Genomic DNA, 18,810 nt, shown 5'->3' with positions numbered 1-18,810 from the left:
AATACAAGTGCTTAAAAATAAAAGTTGAAATAAAATAAAAATGGATCAATCTCTATTCATATATATATATATCTGTGTATGTGTGTTTTGAGTGTTTTCCAAAGCAATCACATATAAATATGTTTTATTTCAAAGTAAAACATAAGCAAAATGAAATAAAATAAAAAATAAAAGTAACCCCAAATGAAATTTCCTTATATAAGGCTATGTAGCCCAAAAATGTACAAGAGATACAATATTTTTTAAAATAAAAGCTTAAAAAACAAGATAAACATAATGGATATTAGCTTGCCCAAAAACTTCCTTGGTGTCAAGATTGCCCAATAATTATTTGGTAATCTTTTTTACACAAATTAAAATGTTATTTATAAACTCCCAATGGCAAGCGGGCGCTGTGTTGTCATGTCTTTTGACAAAAATATCAATGAAACAAAATATGTGCATTGGATTGACTTTTTAGATGGTACTATTATCCATTAACTTATATTAAGAAAATTTTTGTACATAACTTTTACAAAATAAAATTCTTTTCTTCATTATCAATTCCATCAGTCAATTCTACGAGCTCCAAATACTCATTTTAAGATAAGGGACATCCTATAATTGGAATATGCTTTCATACTCAAGTCATTTGCATTTAATTACATACTTTGATTTTGATTGAGATAGATGTCATATCATTGGGTATTTTACAAGTGAGCATTATGTCTTACTTGATCATAACCCATTCTCTTAATATAAAAATTAGCATCTCACTTTTATATCATGTTTTGAAGTTGGGTGTAGAGTAAGGGCCCAAGCAAAAAGTGAAATAAAATGGTTGGTTTTCTTTCTTTTTTAGCCAATTATGGCATTCTTCCTTTTACTCTAGCCATTATGTTTTATGACAACCTTATTGTTATTCGCACCATCAATAATCATGTCTTTTATGAGCTAATCAATAATATTTAAATCACTATAAGAGAAGATGATTTTTGCATTTGCTATTTGCGTCAAATTTTTCGAACACAAAGTTTAGTGTCTGCTTTGCGACCGTTTAGCGGTAAAAAATATATTTTAATGTTTGCATAAGATTTTACATCTGTGTTGCGTCTGACAATTGGACGGAAAAGTCTTTTAAGAATAGTGAAAGCGTTTTTGCAGTAGCGGCGCAAATTGTGTCGAAGTTACGTTAAAAAATCGACGCAAAACATTACTTGTTAGCGTTGAACCAAATTCAACACAAATATAACGGAAAGTCCTACGAAAATGACCTAAAATACATATCCAGTGTGCCTAATATTCATTTCTTCTTTCACTCTCTCGTCTTCATCCATTCTGCCCGAAACCCTCGTTCTCTCTCTCCCATTACCCTTTCCCTCTCCCCCTTGCGGTTTTGATCAAAACCATGGCCCCACACTCGATCCTTCACAGCGCAATCGCCATTAGAGCAAGCTAGGAAGGCATCTTAATGAGACCACTAAAACTCCCACATTTCACATCCTTCAACGCTCCAATCGAAAAATATTGAGGATGGTAATGTTATTTGCTCCAATTTTTTTCATTATGACTATTGAAAAATGAACTGGCTTTCTAGCATATGTAATGTGATGTGAATGTACAAATTGATGTTTAGGTGTTAGGTTTTGTATATACTTAAGAATTTAGTGATATCTATATTAGCTTTGGCATAGTTTATGTGGTATATACATAAAGAGTTTAGCGGTATGTATGCAATGAATTGAAGTTTAGATGTTAGCTATGTATATATTTCAGTAGTTTGTATGCAATGTGTTTTTTACATTGAGTGATATGTATGAGAATTTAGCTAGATGAGGATGTCATTAGTAGATTTCAAGTTGATTGGTAAAAGCAGTGGAGTAATGCAATGGTTCTATTGTTCAAAATGATGTTGATATAGATGGGAATGTTATAAAAAGAATTCAAGTTTGTTTGTTGAAGTAGTGGAGTAATGCATTGATCGGTTCTATTGTTTAAAATGACGGTCATATGGATGAGGATGTTATTTTTAGAATTCATGTTGACCAATTGAAGTGGAGGAACACACTGGGTCTATTGTTTAAAGTGATAGTGATATAGATGGGAATGTTACAATTTATGGGATTCAAGTTTGCTAGTTGAAGTGGAAGAATGCATCGAGTTATTGCTCAAAGTGAAAGTGAAATATAGATGGGATTTTATTAGTAGAATTAAAGTTGGTTGGTTGAAGTGGAGGAATGCATCAGGTTGTCGTAGATCGAGTGGGCCTTGACACCTAGAGACAAAAATGATAAATTGATATTTACATGATAGGGACGAGTCGTAGACAAGATTAGATAGAGATACCAACTAATGAGCCTTCAAAGATCCTGGACGAGTCGTAGACAAGATTAGATAGAGATACCAACCAACTAATGAGCCTTCAAAGATCCTAAGTTCTCCTTGACCAAGTAATGTCGACTATACATATTGATAAGTATTGACTAATTTTTATCTTCCGTAGCAGCTAAACTGATCTGTAAAACTATATGTATATTGTAGATGGATATCCGTAATTTGAGAGCTTGGGTATATAACAAATTATATCTAGGAGAAAAAGGGCTCACAGATGAGTTCTTAAATGGCCTTCAGGAATTCATTTAGCTGTCCATCTATCATTCTAAGGGTAAGTTCCAATGTGCTTGTGTGAAATACAAAAATCAAACGCTTTTGCCACTCAAAGAAGTTAAGTTGGATCTTTACCACAAGAGATTCAAACCTAATTATTGCTACTGAATTGCATGGTGAACAAGGATTTGATGTTCAGTTCGATCAAGGAGGTGCCTCGGCAAGTTATGCCCCCTGCAACGAAATTTGATCTTGACACATATGAAGAAATTGTTCATGATGCTCAGAGAGCTCAATTTGTTGGGAGTATTCAACACAAACATGAAACACTAAATAACGAATCACAACAGTTCTATGACTTACTGAACTCTTCAAAAAACGTTTTTGGGATGGATGCATTGCACATATAGAGTTATCAATGGCGCTCAGTATTGTTTGTGATGGCTCTTAGGCCACATGATTACTTAAGGTAATCTCAAGTAGGTGCTTGAAAGAACCCAAAGCAATGGTCTTCTCTTGCGCACCGAAAACACGGGTGTGTATATATATATATATATATATATATATATAACTATATCATTATAGCTTGTGTGGTCATGTGATTTTGCGTTTATGTTTTTTATTTCATAGGAATGCTACAGGTTCAATTCCAACACTCTATATCTATTTTTCTAATTAATTTAAACAAACCAATTTCGAGCTAAACACGAGCCCAACACAAACAACAATATATAAATCGAGTCGAGCATGAGCATACTATTTACCATCAATTTCAAATACAAGCCTATTTTGAACTTAATTAATTTTGAATAAGTTGAACACAAGCTAATCATGTGCTCGCTCAAAATTAGCTCATTTACAGTGCTGTAGACAGGTGTTGATTTTTGAGATGCAATTGTTTGTCAATGGATATCGAACAATAATGATACAACAAAAGCAATTAATTTATGATAATCGAATGATGGCGGTCAAGCGATATAATTTTGATGGAGCAGATCAAGCAGTGGACTATCAATGTATTCATAAATGATAATCTCGATAGCTGCAATCGAGTGGTGGTCTAATCGTAAATGAGCGGTAGTCCAACAGTGATGTTGCATTTTGGGCAACAGTGTGATGGCGGTGTAGTGCATGCCTGTGGTGGGAAGTTGTGTTTTGTAACATAACTTAGCTAAGTGTGATGGCCACCATAACGCCAGGGTCTGATTTTTTTGAAGTAAAATAAATTTGTAATAGCAATTGCAGCTTTTTGAACATTAATTTCTTCTACAGCATTTTTACAGTTGTTTCTTCAAACACTTGTAGTTGTTCCACACAAAGCCTTCATCTCCCCTCACCATTTTTGTATATAGAGTGGAAGCTTACTTATAAAATTGATATCATTTAAAAATATAGTCAAAATAAAAAATACTCCATTGAATGACCTAAAATGATGCCTTTGACCACAAAATAATTTTTTAATATTTGAGGTTTTAATAATATCAAAATTAAGTGATCTTGAGTTTGTTGGTTTCCTCTCATCTAGACCGTCACTGTGGCTATGTGTACAAAATTTGAAAATCATTTAGTTATTCACTTCATATCTTGAAGTCTCATAATCATGTTTGAGGTGCTTGGTTTGATTCATTCGAATTGGAATCAGATCACTTCCCGTGTTATGTGTTTGTCTTTTCAAGATGCTCAATTCTGCTATACATTTGTTGAAATCAAAATTAAGATAATCCAAAATATTAATTTTAAAAATTTATTTCTAGGACACTTATTAAAATTTTGATCCTATATTCAAAATTTTGATCCTATATTCGACCAAATTATTAAGGCCTCGATCCTTCCCCAATTTTTTCATTGATTTGATCAAACTAAAATAATTTGATGAACAAAATAAGAAAAAAAAAAGAATTTCATCAGTTATGGTAGTTTTGATCTGGAAATATCTCCCAGAAATCATCAGACTGATCAAAACCAACATTCCTCCACAAATATTTTTATCAAAAATAAAAGAATTCTCTTACTAAATCGCTCATATATAAAGATTATGGTGTCCTTTTCATTCGATTTTTGTTATCCTCAGCAAAAACAAGCAGCTGAAGTCGCTCAAAGAATAGAGAGTCGGTCTGCGGGCCAACGGCTATTTAGACAATAGTTATTTTAAATTTTTATGCTCCGCCAGTTTAATTTACCGTGCTTGCTTTATTCTGCTTCTCCAACGGCTACAATTAGAACGGCTTCGGCCTTCTCTTGCGCCGTTGGATTGCCTTATTCGGATGGCTAAGATATTCTAATTATTCGACCGTTGGAATTAGAGTTTACACATCCGCTCAATAAAAAGTCTCCTATTTATTATCTTTACAATCGCAGCACAAAAGAAAAGAGCGACGCCGAAAGGTAAGAAGGCAGAGATAGATTGAGAAGAGAGAAGAGAGAAGAGAGAGACGAAGAAAGGAGAGATCCTTTCTTGTTTTTTCTCAACTCCGGCGTCGGATTCTTCGCAAGGACGGCGTCGAGCCAGAATACTGAATTGGGGGAGTCGCTGAGCACTCGCCTTCAATCTCTATTCTCTTCTGTTTGGTTGGGTTTCTTTCGGCAGATTCAAAACCAGGAAGGAGGAGAAAGCGAAGAAGAGATGGCTACAAGAAATCACGCCGAGGCGCAACACAATCAGAGAAGTAATGGTTCTTGCAACCTTCATGTCTCCATCTTTGGGTTCAGATTCAAGATCTGGACATAAAAATTCTGGTTTCCTTGATTCAGTCTAGAATTTAAGTTCTCCTTTTGTTTGTGCTGTAGTGATGCCTCAAGTGAACATGTATTCAGATTAATTGCTTGATGAACTGAAATTACAATATCCCTTCTTCTTGGTCTGCATCTTTGCGTGGTTTATTTCGGAGTTGATCTTTGTTACCGTTATCAACCGTTTTGATGTCATTTCTTCCATATGCCCAATATCCTGTTATTTTCTCCGAGCTTTTCTAATCTCTCTTAATTTTTTTCTAAAATTCATTTTTACTGCTCCATTGCAGAGGCGGCCATGCCCACGGTTAAGCAGAAGGAAGCTGCTCCTATTGGAGATGCTAAGAACCGGAAGGCTCTTGAGGACATTGGAAATATGGTTAATCTTCGCATAGCAGATGGGTAATAATGAATGTACAAATCATCGTCATACTCATTCCATCTCTGTAATACTTTGTGTAATTATTAAACTTCCTATTTGCAATTATTTATTTTATCAGAAAGCCCGGACATCGCCCAATAACCAGGTATTCTCATATAGCCACTATAAATACTTAATTCGATTATAACTTCATCCAAAACACAATCTAATGCTTGTATGCTTGATTCTAGAAGTTTTGGTGCTCAGCTGCTAGCCAATGCACAAGCAGCAGCTGCTGCTAAGGTAACATTGTCAAGTAATCACAATCTGTAACTGGCTTTTTTATTTTATTTTTTATGTTTTTTCAAGTGCTTCGATCAATGTTTGTTTACAAATTTCCTAGAAATTACCGAAGCAAGTAGCTCTACCTTCTGATGGAACTACAAAGAATAAATCCCCCGTCAAAAATTCAAAGCCTGAGGTAATCATTGATATCAGCCCATCCACGAAACAAAAGAAAAACCAGGAAAAGAAAAGTTATCATGCTTCCTCCTCGAAGAATAAAGTTCATTCCTTAAGTTCTGTGCTAACAGCTCGTAGCAAGGTAAAGGAAATCATATAAAACTAGTATTTTTTTTCTCTGCTTCAGGTCCATTGATTGATTATATGTCATCTCAGATTGCATGTGGGATCCAAGATATTGATGTTGATGATGATAATAATGAGTTGTTCATGTCTGAATATGTTGAAGATTTATACAAGTTCTATAAGCTCCAAGAAGTAAGAGTGTCATCTTATAAACTTGGTTTATATGGTTTCTGCCAACTTATCTCCCATTTTTGTGGTGGCATGCAATGCAGAACTTCTTTCGCCCTCGAGATTATATGAGCTCACAAGTCGACATTAATGCTAAAATGAGAGCCATACTTGCGGACTGGTTGATTGAAGTGCATTATAAATTTGAACTCAGGCCGGAGACCCTCTATCTTACCATGTCTATTATTGATCGATACCTATCTGTCGAGTCAGTTCTGAGGAGAGAACTGCAGCTTGTTGGAGTCAGTGCAATGCTTATTGCGTGCAAATATGAGGAGATTTGGGCTCCTGAGGTATGCAATTTATAGTAAAAATAAGTTCATAAAGCATCATTGTTTCTTTTAGTAAGGTTGTGCTGCAGGTTAATGATTTCATTTGCATTTCGGATCGAGCTTATGCCAGAGAGCAAATACTTAGAATGGAGAAAGCAATTCTAAACAAGCTTGACTGGTGCTTGACATTTCCAACTATGTATATGTTCATTGTTCGGTTTTTGAAGGCTGCAGCTTCTAATAAAGAGGTAAATATTTAATTATATTACGATAAATTACTTAAAATTAATAGATTGATGTTCGAAAACATATTTTTCAATCACTTCTCTGAACGAACTCAGATGGAAAACATGGCGTTCTTCTATGCGGAGCTGGCATTGACACACTATTCAATGGTAATGTATCGTCCTTCAATGGTGGCTGCTTCTGCCATTTATGCAGCACAATGCAATTTGAAGAAGAGTCCACCATGGAACAAAACTCTACAGTATTACACTGGATTCTCGGCGAACCAATTATTGTATGTGTAAAATCCATGCTTTATATTCAATTTTCAGTATTGGGAAAGCATGTAAATTAATATTGTATTTCATGTTACACAGGGAGTGTGCTAAGCATATGGTAAGTTTTCATTCAACAGCACCAAATAGTAAGCTCACTGTGGTCTATAAGAAATACTCAAAAGACGAGCTTGGAGGTGTTGCGTTGCGGTCTCCTGCCACAAAGTTTGTGGAAGATTAAAGTTAGGGGGAGAGCAGCAAGTTCTTCTGTTAATCTGATGGGTTGGGATTGATCATCTGGGTTGGGATTTGGTGATGATATCTGGGTTTTTTTTGGGTTGGAATTACTCTTATCTTGCATGGGATTTCTGCTGCTCGACAGTTTGTCTTTTATTCATAGGCATATTGTGTTTGGAATTTTATTGACTGACTTCGTGATGTTGCACAAAAAACTTAAAATGTGAAGGAAAAAGATTAAAGTATTGATTAAAATGTGAAGGAAGATAAATTGTGAATCTTTTTCATCATATATATTTTTCAGCTTCAGAAAATTTTCAGGTTAATAAATTTCTTGTCCAGTATTGATTAAAATGTGAAGGAAGATAAATTGTGAGTCTTTTTCATAATATATATTTTTCAGCTTCAGAAAATTTTCAGATTAATAAATTTCTTGTCCACTTGATTTGTTTTTAAAAGCTTTTAGGTTAAATTTAGGAGATAAATTTTAAGCTTGACATGAAGGATGAATACACATAACATAAGGCTTTTAGGTTGAGATGAAATGGTGAAGAGCAACACACAACATACGAGCTTTTAGGACACACAACATTTAAGCTTGACATGAAGGATGAATACACATAACATACGAGCTTTAGGATGACTACACACAACATACGAGCTTTAAGTTTGTTGTTCTTCACCATTCATCTCAACCTTAAAGCTCCTCATCTCAACCTAAATGCTCGTATGTTATTCATTCGAGCTCGTATGTTTTGGATGGTGAAGAACAACAAAACATAAGAGCTAGTCCAACAAATTACTTCCAAAACAAACGAGCTTGTAATACACACAACATATGAGCTTTTAGGTTGAGATGAATGGGGAAGAACAACAAAACATAAGAGCTAGTCCAACAAATTACTTCCAAAACATACGAGCTCGTATGAATACACACAACATACGAGCTTTTAGGTTGAGATGACGAGCTTTAAGGTTGAGATGAATGGTGAAGAACAACAAAACATAAGAGCTAGTCCAACAAATTACTTCCAAAACAAACGAGCTTGTAATACACACAACATATGAGCTTTTAGGTTGAGATGAATGGGGAAGAACAACAAAACATAAGAGCTAGTCCAACAAATTACTTCCAAAACATACGAGCTCGTATGAATACACAAAACATACGAGCTTTTAGGTTGAGTTGAATGGGGAAGAACAAAATGGCCAAATTAGTCGAACAAGTACTTCCATTTGAAAATAGGGAGAAGAATTGAAGCTTGAGATGAATGAGAATAGCATATCTTTGGTCAAATTTAACCTATGAAATGTGAAGAACAAAGTACCTAATTACAATTTTCTTTTCCAAAAGGAGCTTGTAAACAACTTACGTGTAGAATGTCCACTTTCTTCCTCAGCATGTTGCACAAAAATTTAATGAAAGAAAATTGATTAACGTAAAGTTTTGAATTTAATAATCTAAAAAAAAATTATGAATCTTTTCCACTTGATTTGTTTTTCATTCTTTTATTTTTTTGTTGATCTCCTATTGAAGCATGAGATGGACAATCGGACAATCTTTTAGGTTAAATTTAGGAGATAAATTTTAAGCTTGAGATGAAGGAACACACAACACACGACCTTATAGGTTAAATTTAGAAGTAGTGAAGAACAGAATGACCAAATTAGTCCAACAATTACTTACATTTGAAAATAGGGAGAAGAATTGATGCTTGAGATGAATGAGAATATACATATCTTTGGTCAAATTTAACCTAAGAAATGTGAAGAAAAAAGTATATAATTACAATTTTCTTTTCCAAAAGGAGCTTGTAAACAACTTACGTGTAGAATGTCCACTTTCTTCCCCAGCATGTTGCTCAAAAATTTAATGAAAGAAAATTGATTAACGTAAAGTTTTAAATTTAATAATCTAAAAAAAAATTGTGAATCTTTTCCACTTGATTTGTTTTTCATTCTTTTATTTTTTTGTTGATCTCCTATTGAAGCATGAGATGGACAATCGGACAATCTTTTAGGTTAAATTTAGGAGATAAATTTTAAGCTTGAGATGAAGGAACACACAACACACGACCTTATAGGTTAAATTTAGAAGTAGTGAAGAACAGAATGACCAAATTAGTCCAACAATTACTTACATTTGAAAATAGGGAGAAGAATTGATGCTTGAGATGAATGAGAATATACATATCTTTGGTCAAATTTAACCTAAGAAATGTGAAGAAAAAAGTATATAATTACAATTTTCTTTTCCAAAAGGAGCTTGTTAACAACTTACGTAGAATGTCCACTTTCCTCCTCAATGAAAGGACTCTCTTCTCAGCATGTGTTGCACAAAAATTTAAAATGTTAAAAAAGATTAACTTAAAGTTCTGAATTTAATAATGTAAAAAAAATTGTGAATTTTTTATGTGAATGAGAGATAATGTACAAAAGTTTTTAGTCCAACAACCTTTGAAATTTGGAAGAATTACTAAGTGGGGGTATTTAGCAATTTCTAGTCCTCATATATTCAACAATTTCTAGTCCTCATCTATCTGTTGTTTCATCAATCTTAGATTCTTTCAATTTTCTAACAACTATCTCCAACATGCATAGACCTGGAATGATTATGCATAGATCACCTTTTTTTGTGTGGTCTGTTCTAGTGACATCACTTCCAGTACTAGCAAGGGCAATTACAATGTTATTAACTTATTGAAACATTAATACTACCTTTTCTTATAAACTCCTTTTGAGAAAAAAAGTTAAAACATTCTAATTCTTCCAACTTTCAATGGTTGCCACCATTGCAACCATTGAAAGTTCGTAGAATTAGAATATTATAATTTTTTTTCCCAAAAAGTGTTTATAAGAAACCCTTTGAAAGTTAGAAGAATTAGAATGTTATATTTTTTTTTCCCAAAAAGATATAAGAAACACTTTGAAAATAAGAAGAATTAGAATATTAGAATTTTTTTTTCTCAAAAGGAGTCTAATTCTTCCAACTTTCAATGGTTGTTGGCAACCATTGAAAGTTGGAAGAATTAGAATGCTATAATTTTTTTTTTTTTCCAAAAAGAGTTTATAAGAAACACCTTGAAAGGAAGAAGAATTAGAATATTATAATTTTTTTCCCAAAAGGAGCTTATAAGAAACCCTTGGAAATTTAGAAAAATTAGAACATTTTTTTCCCAAAAGGAGCTTATAAACTACTTACATAGATGGTCTCATTGAAAGTTCTTACATCAAATCTAATTAATATTACTTTCAAAAGGTAGAATATTACCCTTTGAAAGTTGCATGAATTAGATTATTACAATTTTCTTTCCCAAAAGGAGGTTATAAACTACTTACATGGATGATCCCATTTCCTCCAATTAAAGGACTTCCTTCTCAGCATGTGTTAACCTCGTGCTGCTGCAATCGGATGAATACGTGCCACAAGTTCTTACATCAAAACTAATTAATAGACGAACAAAATTACTTGAAGACCCTTTTTTTCCTCCAAATTCTAAGTATTTAATGTGCATATTGAACTCTAGAGGTGATAATCTCATGGTCGATTAATCATAGAGAGATCAAGAATTTTCTAACTAGATTATTATGTCATAAGTCTTAATGAGTAATTCATTACCTAACATGGCTGCTTGCTTTAACCTATTTTTCCCATTCAAATGTCTTACAAGCCCACTACCATCCACCTAAATGATATTAATGGCTTTGAAACTACATCTCTTTAAAGTGGCTTATATAACCTTTTGCTCACTAATTATTTAATGCATACTTAAGGAAATAAATTATACTTGGAAAGTATTGCTATTGTGCTTGATATGTGCTAGATATTTTGCTATCAATTAAATTATACCTTTTTTTTTTTTTTGGAATTATTTCTCAAATCGTAAACACACTAGCATTTTGCTATCAATTGAAGAATATCTAAAACAACTATATGTGCTAGATATTTTTAGGAGTAGTATCATTGAATATCTGCATCTGCAATATCTGCATAAAAAATGAATAAAGTTAAGATGGACTATGTGGAAGTCGCACCCCTTCATCTTGACACAAGCAGAATAACTATTCAATCTTAAATTCCCCTTTACAAATTCAACATATAGAGTTCTCTAGAGGAATCAAAACAAATCATTTATGAAAAAGAAAATAGCCCTTCATCTTAAATTCCCCTTCATCTTGACACAAGCAGAATAACTATTCAATCTTAAATTCTCCTTTACAAATTCAACATATAGAGTTCTCTAGAGGAATCAAAACAAATCAGTTATGAAAAAGAAAATTGCCACATTGCTCATGCGATCATAACAGCATTGACTTATTTGATAACCATGCATTTTGCAATCAATTGTTGAACAAAAGACAACTTCAATCTACTGTGCTAGAATTTTTTAAGAGTAATATTTGTTTAGTCCAAAATTTAAAAATATTAAGTGCCAATATTTACAAAAACTTTATGATGATTTTAAACAAAAGACAGCTTCAATTGCGTTAAATAAATTCTAAGAGTCATAATAATTGTGATTGAAAAATTTTTTATTCAATTATTCTCACACCCTGGGTCGGGAAGTTTGTACACCCTTGCAACCCCTTGTAACTTAGAGTGTGATGTAAATAGTTGAATATGATTTTTATCTTCAAAAGAAAGATTATATGTAAAATAACAACAATAAATGAAGAAAGATATATTTTATTCTATAAATAAAAAACCAATTATGCAATTGAAAGAAAATTATGAAACAAACTGAAACAAAATTGAAATAACAATAGAGAGAAACAACAACCCAAAACCCAAAATAGCAAATACGATGACTAAAACAAATAATGATAATATAAAAAAGAAATCAAGAACTGAAATATCTGCACATGCGAAGCAGCTCAATAAAACATTTTATACAAAAATATCAACGGGTGAATATGATAAGTTAAACTCAATAAATAACTACTATCTATTAAGATATGTTCGATCATGAACTGGAGCATGCAGTATTATTGAATTTATATATGTTCGATCATGCCCAGCAAATAGAGCGTAAAGACTAAGGAAAAGAAAAAGGAAGAGAGAGAGAGAGAAAAAGAGAGAGAGAGAGAGAGAGAGAGAGAGAGAGAGAGAGAATGGGTTACAAAAGAGGGGAACAAAAAACTCATTTGCATGAAAGATATAAAGGGCCCTTCAATTTATAGATGATAAGAGGATCAAAAGTAGAATTAAATTATTACCTTGCTAAAGAGGAGGTAATACAAGTTAATTTGAGTATTTTTCCTATCAAATTATGTCACCCACCAGGTTATGGTATTCAGGTTGCGGATTCAAGGCTATGGTCGCCAGGCTTCAATAGCTAGGTTGCGGTTGCCAGGCTATGGCCGCTAGAATTCGGTCGCAAAGTTCATTTATTGATTATTTTATATTGTATTTAAAAGATATTAAAATTTATTAATTTGTAAATCAATTTAGTTAAATCCAAGCAGAACATAACCTGAAAACAAATAAAAAAATTTGAATTTAGTCGTGCACTAACAAGCTATTCATAAGTTTTTAACACGATCTGATTTTGAACAAGTTGAACACCAACAAACATTTAGTTGGCTCAAACTCGTCTCATTTGTTCCCTGGGTTGCTAGGTATAAACTAATCATAGTGGCCATGACGACGAAAGAAATATTGGTAGGGTTTCATTTACCATTATATTTTCTCTTTAACAAAGTCTTATATAGATTACAATAAGATGATTTGTAGAAGGGCATGTGCTCCCTCTAAATTTTTAACATATTTATATTTGAATGGTTTATATATTAATTTATCCCTTATATGTGATATTTTATAATAAAAATTAAATTTATGCCCTCCCAAGAAAAATATTAATTTAGATATCTATATTTAAAGCAATAATTATTTTAGCCCCTTGTTGATCTCTTGGATAATAATCCTCAAGGACACCATAAATCAAGAAACCTAGCAAGGCCTAAGGACGTGAAATGGGAAGGACAGCTACACTTTTTCTTAAGAAAAAAAAAAATCACAACACACGCATATACAAGATTTGGAACCCAAGACCTTTTATTTGAAAGACAAAGCTCTCAGCCATTAGGGCAATATGATTTACATGGAAGCAGAAATAAACTTAATATAATAAACATTATTTACATACATACCACACAATTCTTATGTATTTACTTTTGCAACGTCTAAATATTCATAATTGGTGCATGCGGCGATAGAATTGTGATTTATCATCTTAGTAAGAAAATTCAACATAAACACACATAAAAAATATAATTAAGGGAGACACCATAATTTTTATGTAGAAAAATCCTAAATAGAAAAAAAACACTAGATACAACCTAGTCAAAGTTATCCAATATATGTTTGTAAGTGTAAGAGTACACTCATGTCTCACGATAAAGAGAATGCAGTTACAATCTTATACTAAAAATTACACTTATCTTTATATAACCAAAAAATAAAAGTGTTAGGAAATTTAACAACATTCGTAGTATAAATTCAACAACAGACGTAGTCTGTCTACAACTGTTACATGCAGTTATCGTGGATTGTTGGTGGTCGATGACGGTGGTGACAACAGGCAACGGGTAACATGGTTGGCGGCTACGTAGGTCGGTTGTTACTCATGGAGTCTTTTCTCTATAACAAGCTTTGAAATTTCACTTATCATTCCATTCTCCTCCCCCTCCGAGTGACAAGAATGAGCCTATTTATAACTTTTGGGAAAGGTCATTTTGGTCTTTTAGTACATAATTTCCTTAATGACCACATTGGATGGTTCATATTGACCCCCCTTGATTATAAGTGATGTTTAAGGATTTGAGCGCCTTAATGACATTAGATTGAGTGATCTTAGGCTTGTTGAATTCCTCTCATCAGAACGCTCAATTTGACTATAAATATACAAAACTTGGAGTTCAATTATCCATTTAATTGATGATCCAAAGTCTCCAATTGTGTTCCAATGATTTGATCTGAGTTTGATTGGACTCAAAATGAACCAATTTTAGAGTCATTGGGTTCAACTTATTATCAAGCTCATTTTGATTATAAATTTGATTAAATCAAAGCTTGGTTGATCGTGAATTTCATCTTGGAAGATTTCATATAAAAATGTTATGATATTTGTGCTTGATCATAAAACTTTATTAATGACACATCAGTTTCCGCCTATCTTCAAACATTATTTCTTGTGTCATTCAAAAATATAAATCATTGGATAAGTCCCCATCATAAGTTTAGATATTCCAAAACTTTGCAAGTTAATTGGATCAAAATTCCAAATTTACTCATAAAAATTTCATGGAGTTCTAAAATGTCAAAAATCAGTTCGGAATGTAAAAAAATAGTGAAATATGTTCTTTAGAAAAAAAGACATGATGTCAATGTTATTGTTGGTGACAGCTGTCAGTGTTTAGGCGAGTAGACATTTGTATTCAAGGTGTGTGTGTACATGTCTGTAAGAAAATTAGCATAATAGTGTGCCAGAAGATGTAATTTGATGCATAAAATATTATGAATGTGAATAAGGACATAACAATGAGTGCAGGGTCGTGTGGGTGTGACAGTGGGCGTGTACGAGCGCACGTGCATCGCACTCACTTGCACGTGCAAGCAACTGCTCCTACACAGACATACACGTGCAAGCAACTGCTCCTACACATACCTCAAAAACTTTACCAACTTTAAAAGCATAATTCAGGATCACGTTCATGATTATATTTATGGTGTTGAAGTAAATGCGTTGCATCATGAATGCATTAATGAAGGATTCATGTGATGCTTCTTGAGGGAATTCATGTTGTCCATCATTAGACTATAGCTGACAACAACGACCTATCTCCTCCTTAGAAATTTGAAGATTTTCATTATTATTTGAAAAGTGAAGAAATTGAGAGTCATTTTAGAAATCACACCCCTAATGAGGGGGAAGAAGATGCTAATATTGATTAGATTTCTATATTTTTTGACAATGTATTTATATTTAAAGTTTTTTGTTTGTTTGATATAACCTTTATATTTTCTGATAGTGTGTCTCTTCTTGTATTTGGAATCAATTATATTTTATCCATAACATGTTTTTTTCCTAATTTTCAATACTTTTTCATTCCTTATTTAATAGTATAATCTTAGTTCATAAAGTTACTTTATTCGTGTAGATGAAATAGTTTAGTGTTACAAAAAAATTTAGGGTATGTTTAACATTATTTGATACAGTTGCTCAAACATTGTTAATTGGTCCTAAGTTGTCAGTCGAAGATGCTTGAAAACTTTAATTCGTATGGATAAAGTTAAATGAAATCTACTTAGGATGTTAGATCCATCTTAGTTTGTCTGTTGAAGATGCTCAACGACATTAAATTGTGTTGAAAATTTTGAATGAAATTCACAAAGGATGTTACATACGCAAACAAAGTCAATTGAAATCAACTTCATAGAACATCCTTGGTGGGTAGTGTTAACATTTATAGATAATGTTGAATAAAATCCGCCACAGTCTAATTTGTTTATCAAAGATGTTCTATGAAGTTAACCTGCATGGATAAAATCGAATGAAACCCACCAAGGATATTAGACTCCTCTTAGGTTATTTGTCGGAGATATTTGAAGTTGTTAACATGTGCAAAGAAAGTCAAACAAAATCCATCAAGGATGTTAGATCCATCCTAGATTGTCTGCTGGAGAGGCTTCATATTGTTAACTTATGCGAACAAAGTCATATGAAATCAACCGAGGATGTTAAACCCATCAAAGGCTATCTATCGAGGATTCATAATGATTTTAAAATATACCAAAGAGGTGGTTAAATCAAGTCCTCTTGGGATTGATTAAGCATAGAATGAGATGTTAGAAATGTTCCATATTTCTCAAGTTTGGATCGCATGTCGAGATGGACTATAATTTTTTTTTGAAAAATAATTACAATCATAAACAATAAAAAGTACTTAAAACATTTATTATTGTTGATTTTATATTTGTTACCCTCTAGTGAGAGTGTCATCCACACTGAGTCAGATTATTTTACATAAAAACAAACCAAATGTCCATATTGCATTAGCCTTCCAATTCTTTCCTTAAGTTGATGACATGATTCGGTGGTATAACAATAATTTTTGCCGAAGTGACAATATTATTACTCTTGATTTCCCATATTTTGCTTTAATAGATGTGGCCATTTAATAGTTTTCTTAACTTAAATTTCCATCATGACACTAGTATGTGTTAAGCAACGTATATTACTTCTCTGATCGAGATTCTCATTTCTATAGTTAAATTGCAAACCATGATTTTCCCATGGCTCATACTTCTTTCGATTAGATGCTTGAGAAATATCTCCAGGGTGTTTCTTATACTTTCCTACGAGCAGTTCAAATTGCTTTTTATGTGCATTAATGGCTTTATCAACTATAATTTTTACTTCAATGCAATAGATGAAATTAAGATATGAGTGAATTGTTTCTTGCATTAAGGATGAATAGAAGATACTAGAACAAAAACACCTTTTAGCAGTTCTGGATACACTTAAGGGACTTGAGAGGCTTCAACCAAAAAATTAAGAAATAAATTTTTAATGACCCTTCCTCAGTTTAACAAATCCTAGAGAAGTAAGAAGAATTTTTGAAAATCCTTTAATTTGCGATGAATCGCTCCACAAATAATTTAGTGAGCTCATCAAATGTATGGGGTAAATAAAGTTAAGTATGTGCTTGGTATTTGAGAGCAGTGGGGAAAAGCTCAAAGAAGCTTGTCAGAACCTTATTGTCTATGCATAATGGTTCTATAATGATCAATGTGTTCATATGGTTTATACGTCCCATCACAAAGAATTAAGGATTGAAAGCTTGAACTTTGTTGGGATAGGTCATTGAAGGACAATTTGAACCAAAAGAGAAGTCTGAAGAGAACTACGTTGAGCAGATAAATAACTTCTATCCCTTATAGGGATATCTTCTTACACTAGACATCATAACTCATCACCGATTACATGAGGTCGAGCTGAATTCTCCACACATGTTGGAGGTTTGTTGTTAGGATTGGCTACACGAGATGGATGTGTAGAGCTTGCAATGTCCAGGAGTTTGCTTCCTGAGAAGGAACTTCAATGTGTGAAGGGGGTGCTAATTGCGTACCTCTAATTAATAAATTTGAGGTAACTACACACCACCAATTTACAGTGTCATCGCCTACCAAGCCTCATATAAACGTTATAGAATTTCATTTTGAAATTCTTTCATTCTTCGTACACAATAATCAAGCAAGGGATTTTTTTTTGTTGGGTGATATATATCAACGAAAATTGAAGCAGAGGCTTGATATCTCAGACTTTGACACTACACTTTGGAATGGTGAGTTTTATAATGAAAAGCTCGTGCATTGCATTTATTAGCTATTGAAGAAATTTAAACTTCTACAAATTAAACTTTGTTCCCCATAGAAAACGTCGAATTGTTGCGCGACAGAAAATTAAAAACGAAGAAAATTAACAACGATAGAGTGATAATTTATCATCTTAGCATTGTATGAAAATTCAACACACACACACATAGATAAGAAAATATAGCGAAGGGAGAAGCCAAAATTTTTTAAGTAGAAAAACCATGAAAGGCTTCGGAGGTCAATGGCGATAAGTAGCGACGGTGGGCGGTGGGGTTGACTGGTGACTATGGAAGTTGTCCAAATTAAAATATGTTGAGAATTTCATATCTATTTTATACTGTTTTTGATGATATTACACCTTAAAGAAATGTATTTTGATGTTTTGTTACAAGAATGATGAATTAGGGTCATTGGAGCAAAGAGATGAAAAAAGGAGCGACTTTGGAGCGAAAATGACCAAAATGTGAAGATTTGAACTAGGGCGCCGACAGTGAGCCCAACGGCGCCCACGACGGACTTTTCCCGAGACTCCAGAATTAATTCACTTAGAAGGCCAGCCGACGGCTCCCTCGAGGCCACCGACGACTAGCTTGGCGGTTATGCCCAATTAGGACTATGCATTGGATGAGGACGAATTTTGGAGGGATGCTTAGGCAACTCTTGGGAAAACTCATCAACATCTTTAAAGAGAAGATTTTAGTCGAAAATAGAAAGGGGAGGCTCAAATTTGAAGTGTGAAAAAGTGTAGAGAGTCTAAATTGTGAGGAATTCTTCGAGAGATTGTAAGAGTTGGAGGGAACGTGAGAGATTTCTTTCTCCTTGCCGCTTCGAAGAGGAATTCTGTGTGCTGCAAAAAGGAAGGGATTAAGAGAAACTTTGAGGAGTTTTCTTGGGGAGAAATTAAAGATAAGTTTATTTATTATTGTAGTT

At 33.2% G+C, this 18,810-nt stretch overlaps 1 protein-coding gene across 2 annotated transcripts; it reads left to right on the top strand.

The window, feature by feature from the left end:
- Nucleotides 1-4,936: 4,936 nt before the first annotated feature.
- Nucleotides 4,937-7,562, top strand: LOC110030358 (G2/mitotic-specific cyclin S13-7-like). 2 transcript variants are annotated; one of them, XM_020733030.1, is made up of 10 exons: nucleotides 4,937-5,252; nucleotides 5,607-5,718; nucleotides 5,817-5,843; nucleotides 5,932-5,980; nucleotides 6,081-6,281; nucleotides 6,356-6,457; nucleotides 6,538-6,786; nucleotides 6,855-7,013; nucleotides 7,107-7,285; nucleotides 7,368-7,562. In XM_020733030.1, exons 1-10 carry the CDS (start codon nucleotides 5,210-5,212, stop codon nucleotides 7,504-7,506), a joined length of 1,260 nt encoding a protein of 419 aa, XP_020588689.1. In that variant the 5' UTR covers nucleotides 4,937-5,209; the 3' UTR covers nucleotides 7,507-7,562. The 2 variants fall into 2 exon arrangements, with proteins under 2 accessions (XP_020588689.1, XP_020588688.1); XM_020733029.1 differs by having other exon boundaries at nucleotides 5,929-5,980.
- Nucleotides 7,563-18,810: the final 11,248 nt, after the last annotated feature.

Source organism: Phalaenopsis equestris, unplaced genomic scaffold, assembly GCF_001263595.1.
Source record: "Phalaenopsis equestris unplaced genomic scaffold, ASM126359v1 Scaffold000703, whole genome shotgun sequence".
NCBI lineage: Eukaryota > Viridiplantae > Streptophyta > Magnoliopsida > Asparagales > Orchidaceae > Phalaenopsis > Phalaenopsis equestris.
This window is presented reverse-complemented; position numbering and strand designations above follow the sequence as displayed.

Coding starts and splice junctions, on each gene's coding strand:
- LOC110030358 (XM_020733029.1), top strand. CDS start 5,210: ATGGCTACAAGAAATCACGCCGAGGCGCAACACAATCAGAGAA. Junction 5,981..6,080: donor AAGCAGCAGCTGCTGCTAAG/GTAACATTGTCA, acceptor CAAATTTCCTAG/AAATTACCGAAGCAAGTAGC. Junction 6,282..6,355: donor TGCTAACAGCTCGTAGCAAG/GTAAAGGAAATC, acceptor ATGTCATCTCAG/ATTGCATGTGGGATCCAAGA.